At 38.7% G+C, this 23,144-nt stretch overlaps 1 protein-coding gene across 1 annotated transcript in view; it reads left to right on the top strand.

The window, feature by feature from the left end:
- LOC115223569 (DNA polymerase epsilon subunit 4) overlaps nucleotides 1-23,144 on the top strand; it is a 60,266-nt gene that overhangs the window by 19,071 nt on the left and 18,051 nt on the right. Inside the window, exon 3 of the mRNA XM_029794206.2 lies at nucleotides 6,501-6,542. Within this exon, the coding sequence (XP_029650066.1) occupies nucleotides 6,501-6,542 (42 nt within the window). The remainder of the gene's footprint in view (nucleotides 1-6,500; nucleotides 6,543-23,144) is intronic.

Below are 23,144 nucleotides of genomic sequence, written 5' to 3'. Positions count from 1 at the left end.
TTGATTATTTCAGATTTTGACCCAAGGCCAGCTCTTTTAGTGAGAGTTGGGGGTTTTACCGATTACACCAATCTCACTACATCATTTTTACTTTCATTGACCCTAAAAAGGTGAAAGGCAAAGTTGAGTGTAATGGAATATATGAACTTAGAACAAGTCAGAAGAAATACTGCTCAGCATTTTGCCCACTGCTTTGACAATTCTGTCTTGATTTCTTATATTAATTGAAAGCTTCTAACAGACATAACCCAACTTTTAAAAAAATGAACGTTTTAAAAGAAATAAATTTACGAGTCTTTCTCTTTGAGATTTAACCCTTTCGATACCAATCTGGCTGAAACTGCCTCGGGCTCTGTAGTGCAAATGTTTTGTTTTCAAATGTTCTGAATTAAAATCTTCCACCAAACATCATCATCATCATCATCATTTAGCATCCGCTTTCCATGCTAGCATGGGTTGGACGGTTCAACTGGGGTCTGTGAAGCCAGAAGGCTGCATCAGGCCCAGTCTGATCTGGCAGTGTTTCTACGGCTGGATGCCCTTTCTAACGCCAACCACTCCGTGAGTGTAGTGGGTGCTTTTTACGTGCCACCCGCACAGGTGCCAGACGGAGCTGGCAAATGTCCACGGACGGATGGTGCTTTTACGTGCCACTGGCACGGGGGCCAGGCGAGGCTGGCAACGGCCACGAACAGATGGTGCTTTTACGTGCCACCGGCACGGAGGCCAGTCACAATTTATGTTCCTAACACCAGCTTAATAACTAAGTTATTTTACTAAATTCTTTGTTATATTTAAAATCAATTTGAAGAAACACAGCATCTCGACAGAAATATCATAAAAGATGGATTAAATATTATTTGAATATAAAATTTAAGTGAAAGTAACAGGAAAGATTAGATTAACCCTTTTGCAGTCAGATTCCTCTGTCCAATTTAATGCTTATTTATTCACATAGTTTTGAAATAATCATGCATTATCTTGTAGCTTAGAGATTTCAATGATGTGATTGTTTATCTTTAGAATGACATTGTAGGATAGGTGTGAGAGGCTGGATCTGGCCAGTTTGAATGTAAGACAAGTAGAATATTTGGGCTGGGTGAAGTTGGTTTAATTAGTAAAGGGTTACTTGAAATATAACTTGGATTGTAAACCATTGAAAAAATTTTATCCTTTCAGAGTTTATTAAAGAAACCTTGTTAAAAAGGCATCCAACCATAGAAATCATGCCGAAGCAGTCATTGGAGTACAAATGCAGTCCTTTGGCGCGTTGGAACTTGTCCAATTGTCCAACCCATTCCAGGATGGAACACAGGCATTAAATGATGATGATGTATCTATAGGATGAAGCTTAAATAAAATGTCTGCATCAACAGAACTCCTTCCACGAAATCCTTCATAGAATCCCTTAAATATGATTTAATTCTTTTCTGTGCAGAAAATATTGGAATTAATTTCTGTGGAATGTGGAATTTTAGTGTATTATATTAGAATTTATGTTTAATCTGGGGTTGCAATTGGTAAATATATACAGACCCCAGCTCTGTCTACATTTACACACATCTGCATACATCAATGCTTACATACACACATATATTCCATCATTTACCGGTACACATACACACAGGTACTGAGGAATACACACACACACACACACATACACACATGCGTGTGTGTGTGCACTTCTCTTCCATACTTATACATAATATAGATGTAGAGTATTCTGAATGGAAAGTACAGAAGAAGGGGAGATGAGAGGGATAGAGGGAAGTAGGTAGAAGGCAGAGTGTAAGAGGGAGGGGATGTGGATTGGGAGATGATGGGGGGACAAATATGGTAGGTGAGGTGAGAAGTGAAGAAGATTCCTAGTTGAGTATGGCCAGGATTAGGGGAAATATAATAAAGGTAACAACTAAAGGTGATGTAGGGTAGATAGAGGGGAGTTCATAGAAGTAACAAGTGCTAAGTGGAAACAGTTGACATGGTTGGAAGTGATGAGCTTTAAGCGTTTGAAGCAGAACTGGTCGGGGGTGGGGTGGGATTAGGGTATTTGAATGATGGAGTTGGTGGCTGTAGAGACAGAAAGGAGGAAATGAGCTGATGTGCAGTGGTGGGGATGGCTTTCCAATTGTGAAGGAGGACACGGGTCTTTGAGTGGTTTCTGGTAAACTTGCTGGTCGTTAAGTGTCCTGAGAGAAGAGACGAGGACTAGGGACATCTGCTGGAGACAAGGGGAGGAGACAACAATGATGGGGAGATGTGTATAAAGAAGGATAGTTGGATGGAAAAGTGACAGATGGTGCCATTAGAAGGAGTATGAGGAAGAGGAAGATGAAGAAAGATAAGGGAGGAAGGGATGAAGTCAAATCTCTCTGAGGAGATGATAAAGGACTGAGACAAATGGAAAGACCCTGTGTTGAAATGGATCCACCTAACCCATACTAGTATAGTGGAATAGAAGTAGAAATGATGAGGGGTGCTGTTTGTTTACATCTAATTTCCACAATTTCACTTATTAAAACTTCAATCCCAATTAAAAAAGCCTTTCTCCAACCGTATATTATGAAATTAAAGTTGCTTTTCATAAACTCTATTTCCCTCTCTACTCCCAAAGTTATTCGTGAACCCAGGCATTTTTTTTTCTCTGTTTGCCTGGAACAAATATAATACTTCATCTGTATTTTAGCCATTTATTTCCTGACTTTCAGTTCTATGGAAAGATCAAATTTCCATCCTAAATAAATATTTCTTAGATTAATATTTATTTTTATGGTGGAAATTTGATCCCAAAATTATCTAAGAATAACATGGCATATAGTCAGAATTCTGAGAGTGTTGAAAAGAATGCCCAGCGGCACATTGGGTGTGTGTTACCAAGAGTGGAGGCCTCTTGACACCCCACCCTGAGTTGTCCATTGGGTGGGGGGAGCCCCCTAGCCTATACAGGCTTATACAGTAAACCTTAAAGTGCTGCCCCCATAAAAAAAAGCATTGCCTGGGGCAGACTGTACCTCTACCCCACCCCTAGATACACTAAGGAAAATGCTTTGCAGTATTTACTCTGGTTCTCGGTATTGTGGTTTCAAATTCTACCATAGTTAGCTTGACCTTTCATCCTTTCAGGGTCACAAAAACAAAAGGTACCAATCTAGGGTGGTGCATTAGAGATGCCAAGTGATTTCTGTATTGGTTCTTTCGGTTCTGACAGTGGTACCTGCACCAATATTGGTGCCAAACTGTATTGGCCCTTTAAGAAAGGGTTTTTTTTTTTTCTCTTTTGGACAGCATTGGTGACTTGCAGAAGAGAGACTTGTATGTATGGACAGCAGCTGGTTCTCTACAAAATGGAGCTTGCACCAACTTGTGGATATGGTGCAGTTGTGTGGTCAATGTGATCAACACAGGCCTCCAAATATATAGCAGGATCTTCCGTACTTAACTCAAATGCACACCCACGCAGAGATATATACAATGGGCTTCTCTCAGTTTTTATCCACCAAGTCCACTTACGAGGCTTTGGCCTGCTTATAGCTGTAGTAGAAAACACTTGCCCAAATGCCACGTAGCAGGATTGAACATGAAACCACATGATATGGAAACAAACTGCTTAAGTACATGCACACACACACACACACACACACTCACACACACATGCATGCACATATCATTCTTAGTTATCTCCAAGAGTATCCAATTTTAATTCCTTGACTACAATCACAAATACATTTCCAATTCTATCCATCTGAATGCTCACCAAAATCCTCCATTATGATCAGGGCTGTGGAGTCGAAACAAAAAACTTTGACTCTGACTCCTCTGCTATCGGCACCTCCGACTCCTCTTTATGTAATCAAGTGATTGTGGTCTACATATCTCATAAAGCATATGCATACGCTGGTACTTTGAGTCGACCTATATGTTATAACTGGTTTATATTAACCCTTTCGTTACTGTATTTATTTTGAGAAGCTCTGTGTTTCTTTCAATTATTTTAAACATAACAAAGAATTTAGTAAAATCACTTAGTTATTAAGATAGTGTTAGGAACATAAAGTGTGACTAAGGCTTGGTGGAAGATTTTAATTTAAAACTTATGAGAACAAAACATTTGTAGTACAGAGCCAGAGCCGGTTTCAGCCGGGTTGGTAATGAAAGGGTTGAAGAATAAAGATATAGTGAGTTGGAGTTGGTATAGCTTTACTGACTCCGATTCCCTTGATTATAATAATATTCCTTTGTTTTATGATGTGAAGTTTTTATTCCTTTCTCTCTTGAGAAATGGAAACAAACTTCAGTGGGGGTTTTTTTTTTTTTTTTTCACTAAATATTAGTTTATTAGATGTTATTACTCACTGCCAACATTGCTTCCTGTTCAAAACTATTTCTGGTTTTGGCTTTCATTCTACACCAGAACAAATGGAATTTGGTTCAAAGCTGGGTTCTTCATATTACAGCCACATTGTTTTGAATTTAAACTCTGTTTCTTTTGTGAGTCTGTGAAACCATCTGAATATTTCCAGCCACATCAGAAACTGTTTGGTTTGAAATTCCTGCAAAGTCAGTGAAAGGTGGCAACAGTCTTGCACTGGTGCAGGGCACAGCTGTGTGGTTTAGACATTCGCTTCCCAATCACGTGGTTTCAAGTTCAGTCTCATTGTGTGGCACCTTGGGCAAGTGTTTTCTACAATAGAAACAGGTTGATCAAAGACTTGTGAGTGGATTTTGTAGACAAAAACGGCAAGAAGCCTATCATATATATATATTTCAGTATGTGACCTCGTCTGTACCTCTATCTTCCCTTCTCGGGATCTTTCCTTCTCCTATGTTTCCGATGAAGAGCTCCGCTCGAAACGTCAAACCCTCCTTCTTCCCTTCTTTCCTGAGCGTCCAATAATACTTTATTTGTTCCACGTCCTCGCGTTGTTGTGTTTTTTTGTTTTTGTTTTCTTGTTTGGATTAACTATATATATATATATATATATATATATATATATATATATATATATATATAAATAGGATGTTATATTTTATTTTATATGTCTTTCGTATATATTTTTATTAATGCACCCATTTTTTAAAAGCAATGTTTTTTAAAAAAAGCAATGTTGTCAAATTTAGAATGTTTATATAAGTTTGTGTATAGCAAAGCATATGTATTTGTAAGCATGCGTATCTGTGTATGTGTAAGTGAAAGTATGCTTGTGCTTAAGCACGCATACACACGACGGTATGTATATGTATCAATTCAAACTTGTGTATGTATACTGGCCTCTATAGATGCCAATAACATCGCTACAAGTTCCCCCCCCCCTCTTTCGTTCCTTTTTCTCTCTTTCCCTTTCTTTCGTTCCCCCTCCTTGCTCAGTATATGAGAATTGCTACATAGATGAATTTTAGCTTGCGTGCGAGACGGTTTGCGTGAATATATGTACACATGCTTTTATGTGTATAATTTAGATTCATATTCATACGTCTGTATATGTATGTATGGCGTTTACGCGCATCCTTTTGTGTATGTTGATATATATATGTGGATTTTAATATAAATATGTATTGCAGTATTTATAACAGGTTTAATTTCTATGCATTAATTTGCACTGTCTTCATTAACGGCAATAGGTTTTTTCCTCGGTTTTTTCCTCGGATTTTATAATTTTTATAATTTTTATAAGTTTTTTTATATATATATACATATATTTTTGACCTTTTTGTTTATCGCTCGAAGATTGACCGTTTTTTCTAAAGGGCCAATCAAACAAGTCCATTTCTTTTTAAAGGTGTAGCGTTGTAAGAGTATAGATTGAATTAATATATATGTTCCATTCTAGCAAAAACTGTCTGATGAACGGCAACGAGAAACTCAGAGTAACAGATTTTGTTGAATTTTCTGCTGCTTAAAATAAAGCATATTACTCTACCACTGGTATTTGAGTACTCTTTTTTCCACCTTGTTTCACATTTATGTGTTTACTCCGGTATATATATATATATATATATATATATATATATATATATATATATATATACATGCATACATACATACATACATCATTATTTAATGGCCATTTTCTATGCTGGCATGGGCTGGATGGTTTGACAAAATCCAGCAAGCCACAGGGCTGCACCAAGGTCCAGTGTTGGCTTTGGCATGGCTTCTATGGCTGGCTGTGTGTGTGTGTGTGTTTCCTTGTCTTCACATCACATGGTAGTTGTAAATGATTGTTACTATTCACACACGCAATGTCATTCATTTCCAATATTCTATGAAGACGTTTCCAGTCATTGGGAAATATTACCTTACTTGGAAACAGATGAGAGTTGGTGACAGGAAAAGCATCCATCTGTAAAAAATCCACCTCAGTAAACTTCATCCACCCCAATCAAGCATGGAAAAGTGGACATTGATATTGATGATGATGATGGTGGTGGCGGCAGCGGTACTTATTTTGTAATTTGTATCATTCGCTGATGTCTTTAAGCAGACTTTTTATATTCTTCAGATAATGCTGTTGAGAGAACTGATACCCTGGCATTCCTTGACGGTAAGTTCTCCTGTTATTTCTTCTTTTAAAACCTGTTGTAAAAACATTGCAATTTTTAGTGAGAAATAAACTTTTGTGGAACCACTTTGTATTATTTGAAGAGAAAAGAGGATTTAATTGTTGTGGCAAGAGTCACTGACACCCCTGTGGGATTGGAAGAATGGACTAGCCTATCTCATATAAAGAGTAGTGTATTGGTTGAGAATGGAGACAGTCGTAGGAGTTGTTGAGAGTTTGTATTTATTGGAGTATCATATGTATCTATCCCCACTTTGTGAAATTTGTATATCCAACATATAGAAGGACACAAAATTAATTAACGGACTAATTTACTCCAGTCACAAGTTCTGTTTTATAACTTTTTTGGTGGAATTTGGTTGATGGAAACTGTTGAAATCCATTGCTTGTGCGTGTATGTACCTGTCACTGATGAACATTGAAGAATACAAGGCGCAGGAGTGGCTGTGTGGTAAGTAGCTTGCTAACCAACCACATGGTTCCGGATTCAGTCCCACTGCGTGGCATCTTGGGCAAGTGTCTTCTACTATAGCCCCGGGCCAACCAATGCCTTGTGAGTGGATTTGGTAGACGGAAACTGAAAGAAGCCTGTCGTATATATGTATATGTATATATGTGTATGTGTGTGTTTGTGTGTCTGTGTTTGTCCTCCTAGCATTGCTTGACAACCGATGCTGGTGTATTTATGTCCCCGTCACTTAGCGGTTCGGCAAAAGAGACCGATAGAATAAGTACTGGGCTTACAAAGAATAAGTCCCAGGGTCGATTTGCTCGACTAAAGGCGGTGCTCCAGCATGGCCGCAGTCAAATGACTGAAACAAGTAAAAGAGAGAAAAGAGAGCAGCGGAAAAAATAACTGTAAAACCAGTTCTTTAGAAATGAATTCACTGAAATATTTTTTTTTATGCTTTCAGTTAAGACACTTGTTTGTGTTTTTTATTGAATCTGTTGGAGATTTGTAATTGACAACCTTATTATTGCTGCCATATGAAATAAAAATGTGACAGTAATTCTTATTTTTCTTCCTTCAAAAGGCAGCCATTAGCAAACGATGTGGTTGGGTCCTCAAGTGAAACCAATCAAGGTTCTGGATACCATCCAACCATCTTGCTCGTGGCCTACCTCTGGGTCTGCTGCCAATTGGTCTTTGTGAAATCTGTCTTGTGATTCTTTCTTTCACCATTCTAACCATTTGCCGGCCATGCTGCAGTTGTGACATCTCAAGCTATGCACCCTGTTCTGTCATGCTGCTCCAGTGACCCCTCAGAGAACCCCCATTTTGGTCCCTTGTATTCTTTAGATCCCTACACAAGATTCTTGGTCATAGTTAAGGGTAGACATGTAATTTGAACTGGAAACTGCAAGTTTTTTTCCCCCCATTTACCCCCTCCCCCCTTCTGGTGACTTGAGTGCAGATGTACCAGAGTTTTTAGTAGTCAGACGAGTTGTAAAATAAGCAACTTTCAGTATTTTCAAGTAGTTGATAGTTTCTGTTACCAAGGCAACTGAATCAGCAGTTGAGAAGAGTGCTCTGAAAGTGTAACTGAGAATAAGAAAAGGGCAGGAAAACATCGGGGATCTTTACGTCTTGTTCTCTCCCTCTTTCTCTCTTTACCTCTCTCTCTCTCTTTATGAAGAGATGGAAAGCATTTATGCTAATTATGCCCAACTGATAAATTGTAATGTTTGTCTCTCTCTCTCTCCATCTCTCTACTGTATATTTCGGCATGTGCATGCATGCGTCTCCCCAGTTCCAAAATGGACTGTCACCAGAACAGGTTGAATGTCCAGTCAGCCATGCCAAATCATCAACGTCCAAACAGCTGCACCATGTCATCTGATGATTGTGAGATGTAGTTGGTTTGTTCCTTCTTGAGCCATGCCTGGCTCATAAGGGCCGGTTTCCTGGTTTCCTTGGCGTATAGGTTCCCCACCTGGATGGGACGCCAGTCCGTTGCAGGTGAGCTGCAAGATGCAGGAGGAAAGAGTGAGAGAAAGTTGTGGTGAAAGAGTCAGCAGAAGTTCACCGTTACATTCTGCTGGAGCCGTGTGGAGCTCATAAACACACACATCGTCTGGTCTGAGATTCGAACCCACGATCCCTCAACCGCGAGTCCGCTGCTCTAACCACTAGGCCATGTGCCTCCACATGAGATGTAGGCACCAAATGCAGAGGATTAGTGACAGTTGGAGAGGAATGAAGCAAGCAGGCTTCACTGGTTATGTAATGTTTGTGAATGGTGTGGTGCAGAGAAATTGAGAGAGAAACTAGACATTAGCAGAGGAATCAGTTGTAGGGTGTAAGGTCAAAGACTGTATTTTGCAGGGATATGTAATGTATATGGAAGAAGAAGTGTATGCAAGATATCATTAAAGGTGGGTAGAATTGGGTACAGAGGATGGGAGAGAAATAAAAAGAGAATGATTTACTTGAAAATCTCTTGAGTCTAATCTTTGCTGCCACATTTGGAATTTCTTCTGCAATAATTTGACAGATCCAGCTGTAAGAACAAAGTTATTGCCAGCCAGGTTTTCCTACTGGCAGCCGGTTTTTAAGTGCTCTGATTTGGCCTTGAGATTATAATAAACTGGCGGTTTATTATAACCAAACTCTCACGGTCACCTAACTGTTAACTAAAGTCTTCATTGTCAGGTTTGGTTATGACAATTACAATTTCTAAATAGTAAATATAAATTAAACAGACTTTATTTTTTGTTATGGAAATATTTCAGTGTCATAAATATCAGGTCACAGATTTAAACCAAATTGTGCTACATTTTAATTTTGATTATGTTACAAGATTTTAAAAGTATTTTTAGTTTACATTTCCCTCCCTAAATTATCAAAGATCAACTTTCATTAACTGACTTCCCTTAATAATAATAATAATAATAATAATAATAATAATGATAATAATAATAACCGTTGGTTCATTTAACTGGAATTAAACTTCTGTCTAAGCATTTTTGTAAAGTGCTTTTGGCAAGTGTGAATGGATCTCAGAGACGGAAACTGAAAGAAGACTGCCGTGTGTGTGTGTGTGTCTCACCACTGCTTGACAAACAGTGATGGTGTGTTTATGTCCCGATTACTTAGCAGTTTGGCAAAGGACACCAATGGAACAAATATCATGCTTTAAAAAACATCCTGGGATTGATTCATTTGTCTAAAACAGTTCTCCAAGATAGTGCTCCAGCTTAGCCACAGTCCTTGTGGTGATTAATTATAAGTCAGCCAAGCAAGGACCACAGTTACCCCCCCCCCATAGGAGTTCCCCTAAATTGTTTATCTGAGAATGAGATGTTTGCTTTATTGTTAATCATAAACTTAATCCCTTTTGACCTTTATTCAAATTGCACATTTCCATTTATATCTTATCTTGGACCATTTTTAACCAATATATATTTAAATTTCTCATTGAACACTAAATCCAAAGTTTTGTCCACATCTCATCCACCAGTTTTCAATCAAAATTCACATCATTGGAAAACCATTCACGTACATTCTTTCAATTCCTTTTACTGGAAAATTCAATGTCAGATCTAAATCTCCATAACAAATTTGGATTTTATTGTTTACTTGTTTCCCTCATTGGACTGTGCCCTTGCTGGAGCACCACCTTTGAGGGTTTCATTGAACGAATCAACCCCACTTCATGTTTTTTTACATTTGTTACTTATTCTGTCAGTCTCTATTGCTAAACTACTAAGTTTGTGGAATATAAACAAACCAACCTGGGTTGTCAAGCAGTGGAGCAAGAAACACACACACACATTGTTTTGTAGAGTACAAATATATTATTCTTGATATATATCTGTGTGTGTATATATATGTATATATATACACATATACATACAGGATGCGATGGGTAACTTGTTGCCATTTTATACTTCTAATTTTATGCATACGCTTTGTTTGTTTTTTTATTTTATTGACTACATAGTATAGTAGGGTCAGTTGGGCACCTTCTGTGAGAAAAACAGCACCATGATGCAGTTCACTCTGCCAGAAATTTGGAAACGGTATGCTGTACTGCTTGGCATTCATGACAGAAGCTCAAATACGAACATTTCAGAGTGTTTGGGTGTCAGTCTGAGGACAGGTACCGAGAGTGATAAAAATCAAACATCCAGTCAACATCATGGTGTTTGGAGTGATCACTAGTGATGGCAATGTTATGCCACCATTCATCTTTCCATGCAGCCTCAGACTCAACACAGAGGCCTACATCAAATTCCTGGAGGAGGTAGTGCTGCCCTGGGTCAAGAGGGTCATGATTCCCTGACCAGACTGTTGGATGCACACATCCTTTCATGTAACTTAGTGGTTTGGCAAAAGAGACCGATAGAATATGCACCAGTCTTAAAAACAAGTTCTAGGGTCAATTTGTTTGACTAAATCTTTCAAGGTGTTGCTCCAGCATGACCACAGTCCAATGACTAAAACGAAAGGCACCAACAGAGTTCCCTCTTGCTTCATCCTTTCACGCAACATAAATGTTTCTCAGACATCTTAGCTCCATTCTGTTTCCCTTCATGTTTCCTAAAAACTTAGTTCTCATTTCTTTCATCTTCCTTATTCTTTCTACAACCAACTTAGTTTTACCTTCCTTCTCCAAAACATCAAAACTATTTCTTCCCATTTTCTATTTTTCCCTTTATTTCTGATATTATTTATTGACCCTAAAGTCATTTCTTCCTACTCATCTTTACCTCATTCTCTAAGACTATTTCGTTCCCTTAACTAATGGCATCCTAATGTCTCGATTTTCATCACCAGCATTTAACGTCCACATTTTAATGCCAGCATGGGTCAGATGAAATGTTTTGAGGCAGATTTTCCGCAGTCAGATGCCCTTCCTGTTGCCAGACTTCATCTGTTCCCAAGCAAAGTAATATTTTCTTGTTTACCATGACGATGATGATGATGCTCATTTAAAACCATCATGTCAAGTCTAGGATACATAAACACAACACATGCACAGGCTTCTTTCAATTTTCATCTACCAAATCCACTCAAAAGGTTTTGGTTGACCCAGGGCTGTAGTAGAAGTCACTGAAGGTGCCATGCAATGGGACTGAACTCATAACTGTATACCCACCCAGCCACACCTGCACTGATTCAATAATATTTAAATCCTCGGCTAAAACGTGTCCTACATCAGGGTGGCCAAAACCAGAATTTCCACACTCCCAAGAACTCTGATAGATCACAAATTTATCAATACGTTCTTTTTCTTTTCGTTTTTTTTTTTCTTCGACCTTTGAATTATATTTTATTAACAAAATATTTTTAAGAGAAGATAAAGTAAAAAAAAGCTTTGAAAGGATAAAAGATTAAATTATTGAGAACTCTGCCCCAAAACTCTGTTACCAAGGAAACAAAGAAGAGGAAGAAAGAGGTGGGTGGAGGAATGAAGCAGCAGAAGTTTTAAGGAGGGACAGTAACAGGTTGTACACCCCCCCCCCCCACACCATGAAATGTGTGTTTAGCTGCAGCTTCCAGGTCTGCTTACAAAGGTAGAGAATGGCTAGGGACACTTGCTGCAACAGACACTCTATGCAGCAGGGTTCGTTTCTCAAACAGGCCTCAGTCATCCTGGTTTTGCAGAGGAAATCTGCAGTGTGGGGTCCGAGAATACCTGAGCTGTCAGTGGTGACCGACACAAATTGGTAGTGGGCGGTCAGGCTCCTGTGTTTGTTTATTTTTTTTTATTTTTTACTTGTTTCAGTCATTTGACTGCGGCCATGCTGGAGCACCGCCTTTAGTCAAGCAAATCGACCCCGGGACTTATTCTTTGTAAGCCCAGTACTTATTCTATCGGTCTCTTTTTGCCAAACCGCTATTTGTTTATTTTTTTCCTCTTCTGGGTTTGCGGCCAACGCAGCAAGGTTGGAGCCAGAAAACGAGTCACAGCATGCTGTGTCATCACAGATTTATTACAATTAAATAAATTACAACCTATAGGGGATTCATACATGTCCCTTTTTCTTTAATTTATCTGAAAAACAAGTAAGGGTTAGCTGCAGGAAGGGCAACCAAGTGTAAGACAATTCCTTGATTAATACATATTCATCCGATCCATGCTAGCATGGAAAATCAGATGTAAACTGAATGAATGTGTGTGCTTATATCTATGTGTCACCCCACTGACTCCATTTTGGCAATGATGTTTATGTCTCCCTTAACAAAAACATCCAACCATAAAAACAGGGAACAAAGTATCCAACTTCTCCCGTAACCCCTTCAACCCCTTCAACTACATCCAGACTGGACATATTTTTTAATTCTCTGTCTTCAGATTTATTATCAAAGGATGTAATTATATCCTCTGATTTACCCTTATTAGCCCTATCTTTCACATCCTTAAATACCTTACTACAAAAGCCATCACACAACTCACATCCGTTAAATTATTTCCGCATAAACCTTTTAACCTTTAAACCATGGAAATTGAGTTTGACTTTTATAGAACTTAACAGTGCTAAGATATCCCTACTGTAGATATACATACATAATTTATTCAGCTCCCTCCATATTTCCTGCATTCTTTACCCAATTTCCTACCATTCATCCTTCCTTCCTTCCTTCTCCTCCCATGGTGCCATCATTGCCTTCTGAATAGCAGTTGGGAAAAATAAAATAAACAGTAGCATTGTGGCTGCTTCTACTAGATACCATTCCATTTCCTATAACTTTATGTATATATAAACACATACACACACACACACATATATATTGACACATCCATCCATATCTATAACTATGTATGTGTACGCACAGTCCTACATGTATGTGTGTGTATGTGTAAGTGTATACATATAATATGAGGTCTGATCAATAAGTATTCGGAATGTTACCATAGTAACAAAACTAAAGCATGCAGAGTAAAGCCGTTTGGCACAAATTGACCTTGAACTCTGCTGTGCATGCACACTAAATTTTAATGTTCTAGCTCACTTTCGCTGTTTACAGCAGTGTTTGGAAGGAAGGTGTGTAGTGTGTGATTGTCGCACTGACCATGACAGAGAAAGTTGTCATGGCGATACCTGCTCAGAGGCCTACGTAAAGTTGCAGAAAGTGTATGGAGAGGAGTGCATGAGCTACACACAAGGGTATGAGTGGTTCAGATGTTTCCCAGATGGCCGAAAATATGTTGATGTTGACAAACATTCTGGGATACCTGCAACCAGCAGAACTGAGAAAAGCATTGCAGCTGTGAGGGGAAATCATCAAATCATCATTTGTGAGTTACGAGAGGATGTGCAGATTAGTTACGGTTCAGTTCAGTCCATTATCACTGAAGATTTCGGTGTGAGATGCGTGTCTGCTAAGTTTGTGCCAAAACTGCTTTCAGCTGACCAAGAAGACGCTCAGGTTTCAGTTGCATAAGATTTTGATTGTGTCAAGAATGATGGAAACTTTTTTGCAAACTTTGCATAGGCCTCTGAGCAGGTATCGCTAAGCTTTTGGCAAAATTTGAAGCAGATTCTCTGCTCACCTTTCTCCCTCATGGTCAGTGCGACAATCACCACCTTCCTTCCAAGCTGTAGACAGCAGAAGCGAGCTAGAACATTAAAACTTAGTCATTTAGACAACAGTGTTCATGGTCAATCCATGCCAAGCAGCTTCGTTACTATGGCAACAATCTGAATACCTATTGATTGATCAGCCCACGTATAATAATAATAGCTTGATTCAGCTTCACATCACTTAGAGACTCCTGTCTGTGGTCATGCCTTACACACACACAAATGCTTAAATAATGCAGAGCTGAGTTATACTGTTATTAAATAAAATGTGATTCTAACCAAGGTTGTTAAGTGCTGTCTTGTAACTTTTATGGTTTTGGCACCAAAATCTTGCAAATTTCTATCCAACATTTGAGACTGGAATTGGATATGAGCTTTGAGAATGAATTTAAATTGATTTCTGCTGAAACCTGAAAGTTAAGATATTATTAAAGCAAAGCTGTGTGGCAGATACAGGTACAACCATGTAGTCGAGGAGCTTCCTTTGCAACCGTGTGGTTCAGGGGTTCAATCTCACTGCATGACACCTTGGTCAAGTGTCTTCTACTGCAGCTTTTGAGGTGGCCAATGCCTTGTGAGTAAATTTAGTTGAAGAAAACTGTGGAAGCCCATCACTTTTGTGTGTGTGTGTGTCTCCACCACTTGACTGGTGTTGGTTTGTTTATATCTCCATAACCTAGCGGTTTAGCAAAAGAGACCAATAGAGCCAGTACCAAATTTTAAAATGTACTGGGGTCAATTTGTTCAGCTAAACCCTTCAACGTAGTGCCCCAGCATGGCCACCACAGTCTTATGACTAAATGAAAGACGAAAGATAATAGATGTGTGGACATAATGAAATTATTGTCGAGACTTAGACCAGAGATCAATGAAGTTTCGTTTTATTAACAGTGTTGATTACTTTATTTATGGAGGGAAAACGTTTTTATATCCATTTTCATTGTTTGTATGTGGACAGATGTATCTCTACGTTGTTGTATGAGTTCAGTAACCTGTCTGTTTGGTTTAAAAGTCCATTCAGTGTTTAGAATATTCTAGAGACTGGAAAATGTGAGCAGTTAGAAAGTAGGTCTTGTCTGCCTTGCCAGTGGTCACAGCAGTCGAGCTAGACAGAACTAGGTAAGACATTTCACAAAGTGTTTGCGTGTGTGACCACTCTAAATATATTTCATTGTTAAAATGTCAGATTTAACTAAACTATGAGGTAGTTTAAGTAAAAACAGTACATAACAGTTATTGTAAAAATATTTGTGGTAATTTATTAAACAGTCTTGTGTAGCTTGAAAGAAATAGTTTTTATCTGAATTTATTAATAAATCTTTATAAAAGAAACTTATGAAAGCTTCTAGAAAGATATGAGTCAGCTTGGTTTTCACGACTTTTTAGTTTATTAACCTCGTTTGTCATTGATTGTAATGCTTGCTAGGTAACTGTTTTGTGGTTATTGTTATACTCTTTGTCACCTGGGAAAGAGTTCAAGAAGGATAAACCTAGGTAAATTACGACATTTTAAAAGTGATATTCTTTTGCTTTGAAGATTGATATACCTTATTTGACATACTTTTTCATTTTTAAGTAATATCTCAAAAGGAATTAGTCTGGGTCCTCTATGCAAAGTTGATTTAAATATTACATTTTTTAATGCATCTGGAAACATTTTGTTGTGAATATGTTTTGTTGATATTGGATTGCATCTATTTTACCTGTGTCTTTTTGCCATTATAGAAGGTAAAAAATGGTGAGCCATCTGCTTTTGGTGTTATTTTCAAGGAAATTCAAAATGAGTTTTATATCATCTCAGAAAATTACAGAAAACTTTCTTTGTATTATAATTATATAGTAACTCATAAGAAATAACATTTAATCATTGTTTTAAGAATTTCATCATCATTGTTATTTAATGTCTACTTTCCATGCTGGCATTGGTTGGACGGTTTGACTGAGGACTGGTGAACCAGAAGGCTGCACCAGCCTCCAATCTGATCCGGCAAAGTTTCTACAGCTGGATGCCCTTCCTAATGCCAACCACTCCAAGAGTGTATTGGGTGCTTTTACATGCTAGTAAGGCGACGCTGGCAACGATCATGCTTGAATGGTGTTTATTAAGTGCCACTGGCACAGGAACCAGTCAGCGGCCCTGGCAACGATCACACTCAGATTCTGATTTTCAGAATTCTACAACCACTACCAGGATGAGAATCTGCTGGTGAAATTATTAAGAGTTCACTTAAAATATATCTATTATGTGTATGCTAACATACTAAGTCTTGTAGTGAAGTTTGGTTGAGGTTAAAATTCTAATTAATGAGAAGAGGTAAACATAAAAGCAAGATCATTACATTTTGAAACCTTATTAGATTCTCTTCATGTATTGTCACATTCTGAGACTTTACAAGTTTTCTGTTGCCTTCACAAGATGCAGCAGACTTACTGTGAAGATGGTTCTGTGTTGAAGGAACACAATTTAACAAAACCATATCTATATCTCTGTCTGCAAGTGTGTGACTGCAGAATAATGGACTTGAAGCAGGTGTGATCTCTCTTTGTTAGACATGTCTTGCCACAGATTGTTTCTTTGATGGATCAGCAGCAATGGAATATGCAAAGATGGGGAAGACTGAGCATCCAGCATCTGGAATGTCAAAGAACACACTGATTGTTAAGCTTTCTATGATTGAAGGTTGAGTGACAATGATTCCTGGAGAAACTTTGGGTGCCGACAGGAATCAACTCACTGATCCTGTTCTGGAATCGTTAGCACGCCAGGCAACATGCTTAGCGGTATTTCGTCTGTCTATACGTTTTGAGTTCAAATTCCACCGTGGTCGACTTTGCCTTTCATCCTTTCCGGGTTGATAAATTAAGTACCAGTAAAACACTGGGGTCGATGAAATTGACTATCCACCTCCCCCAAATTTCAGGCCTTGTGCCAATAGTAGAAAGGACTATTATTATTGTTGTTGTTGTTATTATTATTATTATTATTATTATTATTAAGGTGGCAAGCTGGCAGACTCGTCAGCACACCAGTTAAATGCTTAGTGGTATTTCACCTGTCACTACATTCTGAGTTCAAATTCTGCTGAGGTCAACTTTGCCTTTTCCTCCTTCCAAGGTCAATAAAATAATTACCAGTTGCGTACTGGGGTCCGTGTGATCGCCACTTCCCCTCCCCCCAAATTTCTGGCCGTGTGGCAAAATTTGAAACCATTACCATCACATCACACACACAGAGGCTTCTTTAAGTATCCACCTACCAAATCCACTTATAGGCTTTGGTTGCTCAAGGTACCATGCAGTGGAACTGAACCCTAAACCACATGGATGGGAAGCAAGCTTGACCACACACCCATTCCTATATGTCATCATCATCATCATTTAAAGTCCATTTGCCTGGTATGAGTTGGATGGTTTGACAGGAGCTGGCAAGCCAGAGCACTTTGCCAAGCTCTGCTGTCTGTTTTTGGCATGGTTTCTACAACTACACACACACACACACACACACACACACAGGTGTGTAGGTAGATAAATTTCCAAATTTAAACTGTTGTCGCCCACTCAGTTTCACTCTCCTACTAAGGTTGTTGTAAAGATTTAATCTCTTGTGGGAAAAAGATTTTATATGTAGATAGATAATATTATAGATAGACAGAAGCAAAGAGAGAGGGAGAGGGAGAGGAATAAGAGTAAATATTTTCTCCTGTAGTGGGGAATGAGAAACTCAGTGGTCGGTGATAACAGTTTAAATTTGCACTATTTACCTATATTCCTCTTGGCCCATCCCATTCCATTCTACGTCTTTAAAGCTTATTTCATCTTTATGACTAATCTGGTTCAGTGGGACACCTCAGCTCCCTCTCTCTCTCCCTCTCTCTCCGTTACCATCATTGCTCACCACTATATTAACAAGTTTGTTGAAGGAATGAAGAAAACTTTCATTATGTTTGGGTCTTTGTGTTTATCGTCACTGTCTACAATTTTATTCCAATTGTTTTCGAATTTGGGATATGGGATTAAATTTGGTATACTACTTATGAAAATGAAATTCATTTTTCCTATAAATTTATAATTAAAAATTGAGAGTCAAAACTATTGAAAAGGTTGCGGTGAGGGGGGCCGGTGCGCATTGATGCCGTCGAGAGGTAGGCCCCAAAACGGCGCGCATTCTCGCCTGATGACCCCATTCACTTGCTAGCTTCCGGTATACGGAGCTTTTAACTGGTAGCACTTGCATGTGCAAGTTGTTTGCAAGACATCTAAAAAGAAAGAAGTGGAAATTTTACCAGTGAGTGTGTTCAGTTATAAGGCACGAAAAGAGAATGACTCTCTCCAGACACAACAGAATATAATTAAAAAGTTATTAGCCTTTAAAGTTTGCAGAATTTGGGTATTTTAGTCAATCAGAAGCGAGTATTTTACATGTCACCCGTAAAACTCTGTTAGCATAGTAAGCAAAGAAGCACCACGTGTTCCAAAGCTGATTACGAAGAATTCTGTTTCCATAGTAACCAAAGGTGCTGTACATGTGCAAAAGGAGTGTAAGCAAGGATTGCATACGATGCTCAGTTCTTCCAGGAACCACCGTTTTCAGTGACCTGTGGCAAGCTTACAATCAAATCCCAGAAATCGTGGGCAATGATTTCAAGCATAAAACGGTGAACCATAGCATTGAATTTATCAAAAGATGAGATTCACACTCAACACACTGAGAGTATCTAGGCATCTTTAAAGCGTGGAAACAAAGTCCGGTGTCAGACACTATTCCATGGTTGACTCTTATCTTTGTGGATTTATGTGAAGAAGATATGAGAAAGATAATTTATTTTATAAAATCCTTGAAATTTTTTCACTAATACGTCTGTTTTAAGCAATGTTTTGACTGTTATTTCTAGCAACTCCTGTTGGTTTGTTTGCAGCTTTTAAATATTTAATTTACTCACAAATCTTTTAATGCTTTTCATTGTTTACTGCAGCTAGCTTAATGCTTTGACATGTCGATAACCACAACAATCCTTATGTTTATATTTTAGTATTTATTATCTTATCTTACTTATGTGTGATAAGAAGCTTGCTTCCCAATCACATGGTTCTGGGTTCAGTCCCACTGCGGCACCTTGAGCAAGTGTCTTCTATTATAGCCTTGGCCCCTCCTAAGATTTGTGAGTAGATATGGTCAACGGAAACTGAAAGAAACCTATCAAATGTATGTGTGTGAGTGTCTTTGTGCCTCCACTGCTTGACAACCAATGTTGGTGTGTTTATGTCCCTGTAACTTAGCAGTTTGGCAAAAGTGAACAATAGAATAAGTACTAGGCTTTAAAAAAAAACAAGTCCTGGGGTCTATTTGTTTGGTTAAATCTCTTCAAGGTGGTGCCCCAGCATGGCCACTGTCAAGTGACTGAAACAAGTAAAAGAAGAAAAGAAAATATTACCAGTAATTAGTGCTTTTTATGTGGCACAAGCACAGGCGAGGTCAGTTTTGGCAATGTTTTTACAGCTGGATGCCCTTCTGAACACTAGGCATCCAGCTGTGGACTGGGTGCTTTTAAGTGGCACCTGAACTGACAGGGTCACCAAGTACTTGCAAGACAAAAACTTTTAAGAGGGGAGGAGGCATTGGAGAAGTTGATGATGAAACGGTTAGGTTCGCCAGCCCTCAGTCAAACCATCCAACCCATGCTAGTATGGAAAGCAGACATTAAACAATGATGATGATGATGTATATATGTTCTGAGTTCAAATTCTGCTAGAGTTGACTTTGCCTCTCATCCTTTCAGGGTCGATAAAATAAGTACCAGTTGCACACTGAGGTTGATGTAATCACTAGCCCACTACCCCAAATTTACTGGCCTTGTGCCAAAATTTGAAATTATTATTTTTCTTATCCTGCACGTGTAAGCAAAAGCAGGGTATTGTTATCACTCATCTTTGTCTGTTTGTCTGCAAAATTACTGGAAAATGGCTGAACGGATTTTCACCAAATTTGGTAGAAATACTCTTTGGGTGAGTGGCTCGAAATGATGAAAATTTGGTTTAATTATCTTCAAACATACATAAATACATACATAGATATGCGACTGTGTGTATATCTGTAGACAGTGACGGATTTGAGGGTTTCATTTATTTCCAAGTTGGTTTTTTAATTTCCCTGTTCTTAGGCTTCTAATCCGCTTTTAGTCAAACACTTACAAAGCTTAATTCAGTACAATTAAAAAGAATGGCAAGGCATGGTAAACCACACTATAATTTGTGAAAAAATTTATCTGTGTACAGAGTATGCATCACCCCTCCAGTGCCCTTTTTTTTGCATTATTATTATTATTATTGCGTTTGCACAGCTTCTAACGCTGGAGATGTACTATGGTGTCAGCTGTTCACTACCAGTGAACTATGGTAACACCTTATTTTTCGAGCACCTTCCGGAGTATTCAAGCGGTTCCAAGCAGTGCTATTTTCCGCAAGTGCTCCACCCTTATTGCAGCCCCTATTTGTTCCACGTACTTCTCAAGATTTTTACTCACTGTTCCCAGGGCTCTGACAATTATTGGTACTACTACCATCTTTTTCATCGACTCAACTGCTTTACCTCCCAAGCTAACCTGTCATACTTATCGATTTTTCTTTCTTCCTTATCGCATACCTCGTCAGCTGGGCATGCTATATCTATGATCCAGCACAGTCTTGAGAAAGAAAACAAACTGTCTGGCTTCCTATTCTCTATCTCATGGTTGCACTGAACCATAAAATCCCACAGGAACTTTGCATCATCATTTTCGATAATGCCTTCGGGTTTTTGGTGGTACCAATTTTTTGCTCTGTCAAATAGTATTATTATTTCTACTGCTGCTGGCACTGGGGTTGATATCATCGACTATCCTCTTCCTCCCCCAAATTGTAGGCCTTGTGTCTATTCTAGAAAGGATTAGTATTATTATGTGTGGTGCCACGTGAAAGCACCCAGTACACTCTGTAAAGTGGTTGGCATTAGGAAGGGCATCCAGCCATAGAAACTATGCCAAATCAGAGTGGAGTCTGGTGCTGCTCTGGTCAAACCATCCAACCCATACCAGCATGGACAATGGATGTTAAATGATGATGATGATGTTCGGAGTTTAAATCCTGTTGAGGTCAACTTTGCCTTTCATTCTTTCAGGGTCAATTAAATAAGCATCATTTGAGCAGTGGGGTCAATGTAGTCCCCTAATTCAATAGATTCAATTCAAGCCTTGTATCTATAACCATGAACCACTCTCCTTCTATCCGTCTCCTGTCCAATCTGATCCTTTCTGTCATAGAAACGATTGTTATTGTTGCTGTTGTAAAAACCTGAATCTCAATAATACCATCAATATGGTGGCGGGAGGCAAGAGAGTGGTCAGTGGTGGAGCTAAAGGACAACAGGAAATCTCTTTTGAAAAACCGTTTTTGTTCTCAAGCTTTTGAAAGTGATGATAACAGCATCTTAGCAACACACTGCAGTGTTGTTGGCATGGTGACGAGGAGCTTAGCTTCACAGACAAATCAGTTGCAATCACTACTACTAAAGCTGCTGCTGCTGCTACTACTACTGCAAGAAGGAAATGTAAGCAAGAAAATTTACACTTTAATAACATTAACTACAATAACAAGATCAATGGCATTAAAAGTTTTTTTTCTTTTTTTTTCCTTGTCTGCCACTGGACAAGTGACTCTTGGAAAAGACAAGTGAAGTGCAATGTCATGTGCCTTGGAGGTGGTGACACTCTTTTATATCCTTGTATTCTTGGATATTTCATTTAACGAAGCAGAGGGGAAAAGTAAGCATTTACACAGCACAATGTGATTACTATAGATGAGGCTCAACGCTCTCAATCACATCTCACCAACCCAAACCTCTGATGACTCAACTGTCGTCTATTTAATAGAAGTTTCTCAGCCCCCTTTTAGTCCCATTGGGGTGGTCGGAGTCCTTCCACAACACACTCTTAACTGAAAGGGCAAACAGCTTTCAAAATAAAGGACCATCCTGTACATGTGCATAATTCAGAGAGATTTGAAGCTGCAGTATCCAACTCTTGCACAAATGTCTAAAAGAGGTTTGATGCACAGTTGGATACCTAAGAAAAGGGGGGAACGGCATGAGGTGGTGATGGCCATGTGGAGCAGCAAACAGGAATCTCAATTAATAGTCACAACCACAAGAATGTTCCATGAATTTGCAGGGATTATACCTTATAAAGGGTGATGGGTGATTAAGATTCAGTATCACCACTGTGCTGACCCATTGGGATAGGGTCAGAATAATGATAATGGTTAAGATATAAACAGGATTTGAGATCATCCTACAGCACAGCCAAACAGGAAGGCCACTTGGATTGTGGTGTTAGTTTCATGTGAGGATCCCTCCTACATCCCCAATTATTTCTGCTTCAAAGAGTGTATTGTTGATAGCAGGAAACCCAAATGCTACATTTACAGCAAAACAGACCATTTCAGAGTTTTCTACTCTGCAGTGGAGAAGATGAAACCTGAGCGTCACCCTTATTGTTGCTACCAACATCCTGATTGTTGTAATCACAACAGCAGCAGTAATTACAGCATCAAACAACCAACTTCTACTACAGACATAGACAAAGGAACCTGTAAGGAAGTTTTCCCCCCAACAACAAAAGCAAGAAGAAATGGCCACAAAAGGAATGGACTTTGCTTCAATTCCTTCTGATCCATGAGGAAGACACTTAAGACGATCAGAAAATGTTCATAAAATAGTCAAAATAGTCAGATTTCTTGAAACATGCCTGCAAACATTTCACTCATTAGTTTTTGTGGGTGACTGGAATAGCATCTTTGACACATGCTGGGATTGTATAGGAGTGACCAATAAGAGAGGGAGGGGTGGAAGCTTGGTGTATTTGTTCAGACATCTCTAACCGATTGACAATTATTGATTTTATTTCTCTCCAGTACATTGATGTGGACTTAAACTACTCATAGAAGATCATCCAAATCATTGTACTAAGATAGTAGATTTTTAAAATCTTCTTGTCAGATTAGCTGATAGGCTGTGCATCC

The sequence above is a fragment of the Octopus sinensis genome, linkage group LG23, assembly GCF_006345805.1.
Source record: "Octopus sinensis linkage group LG23, ASM634580v1, whole genome shotgun sequence".
Lineage (NCBI taxonomy): Eukaryota > Metazoa > Mollusca > Cephalopoda > Octopoda > Octopodidae > Octopus > Octopus sinensis.
Note: the sequence above shows the minus strand (reverse complement) of the source record. Positions and strands in the feature narration are given on the sequence as shown.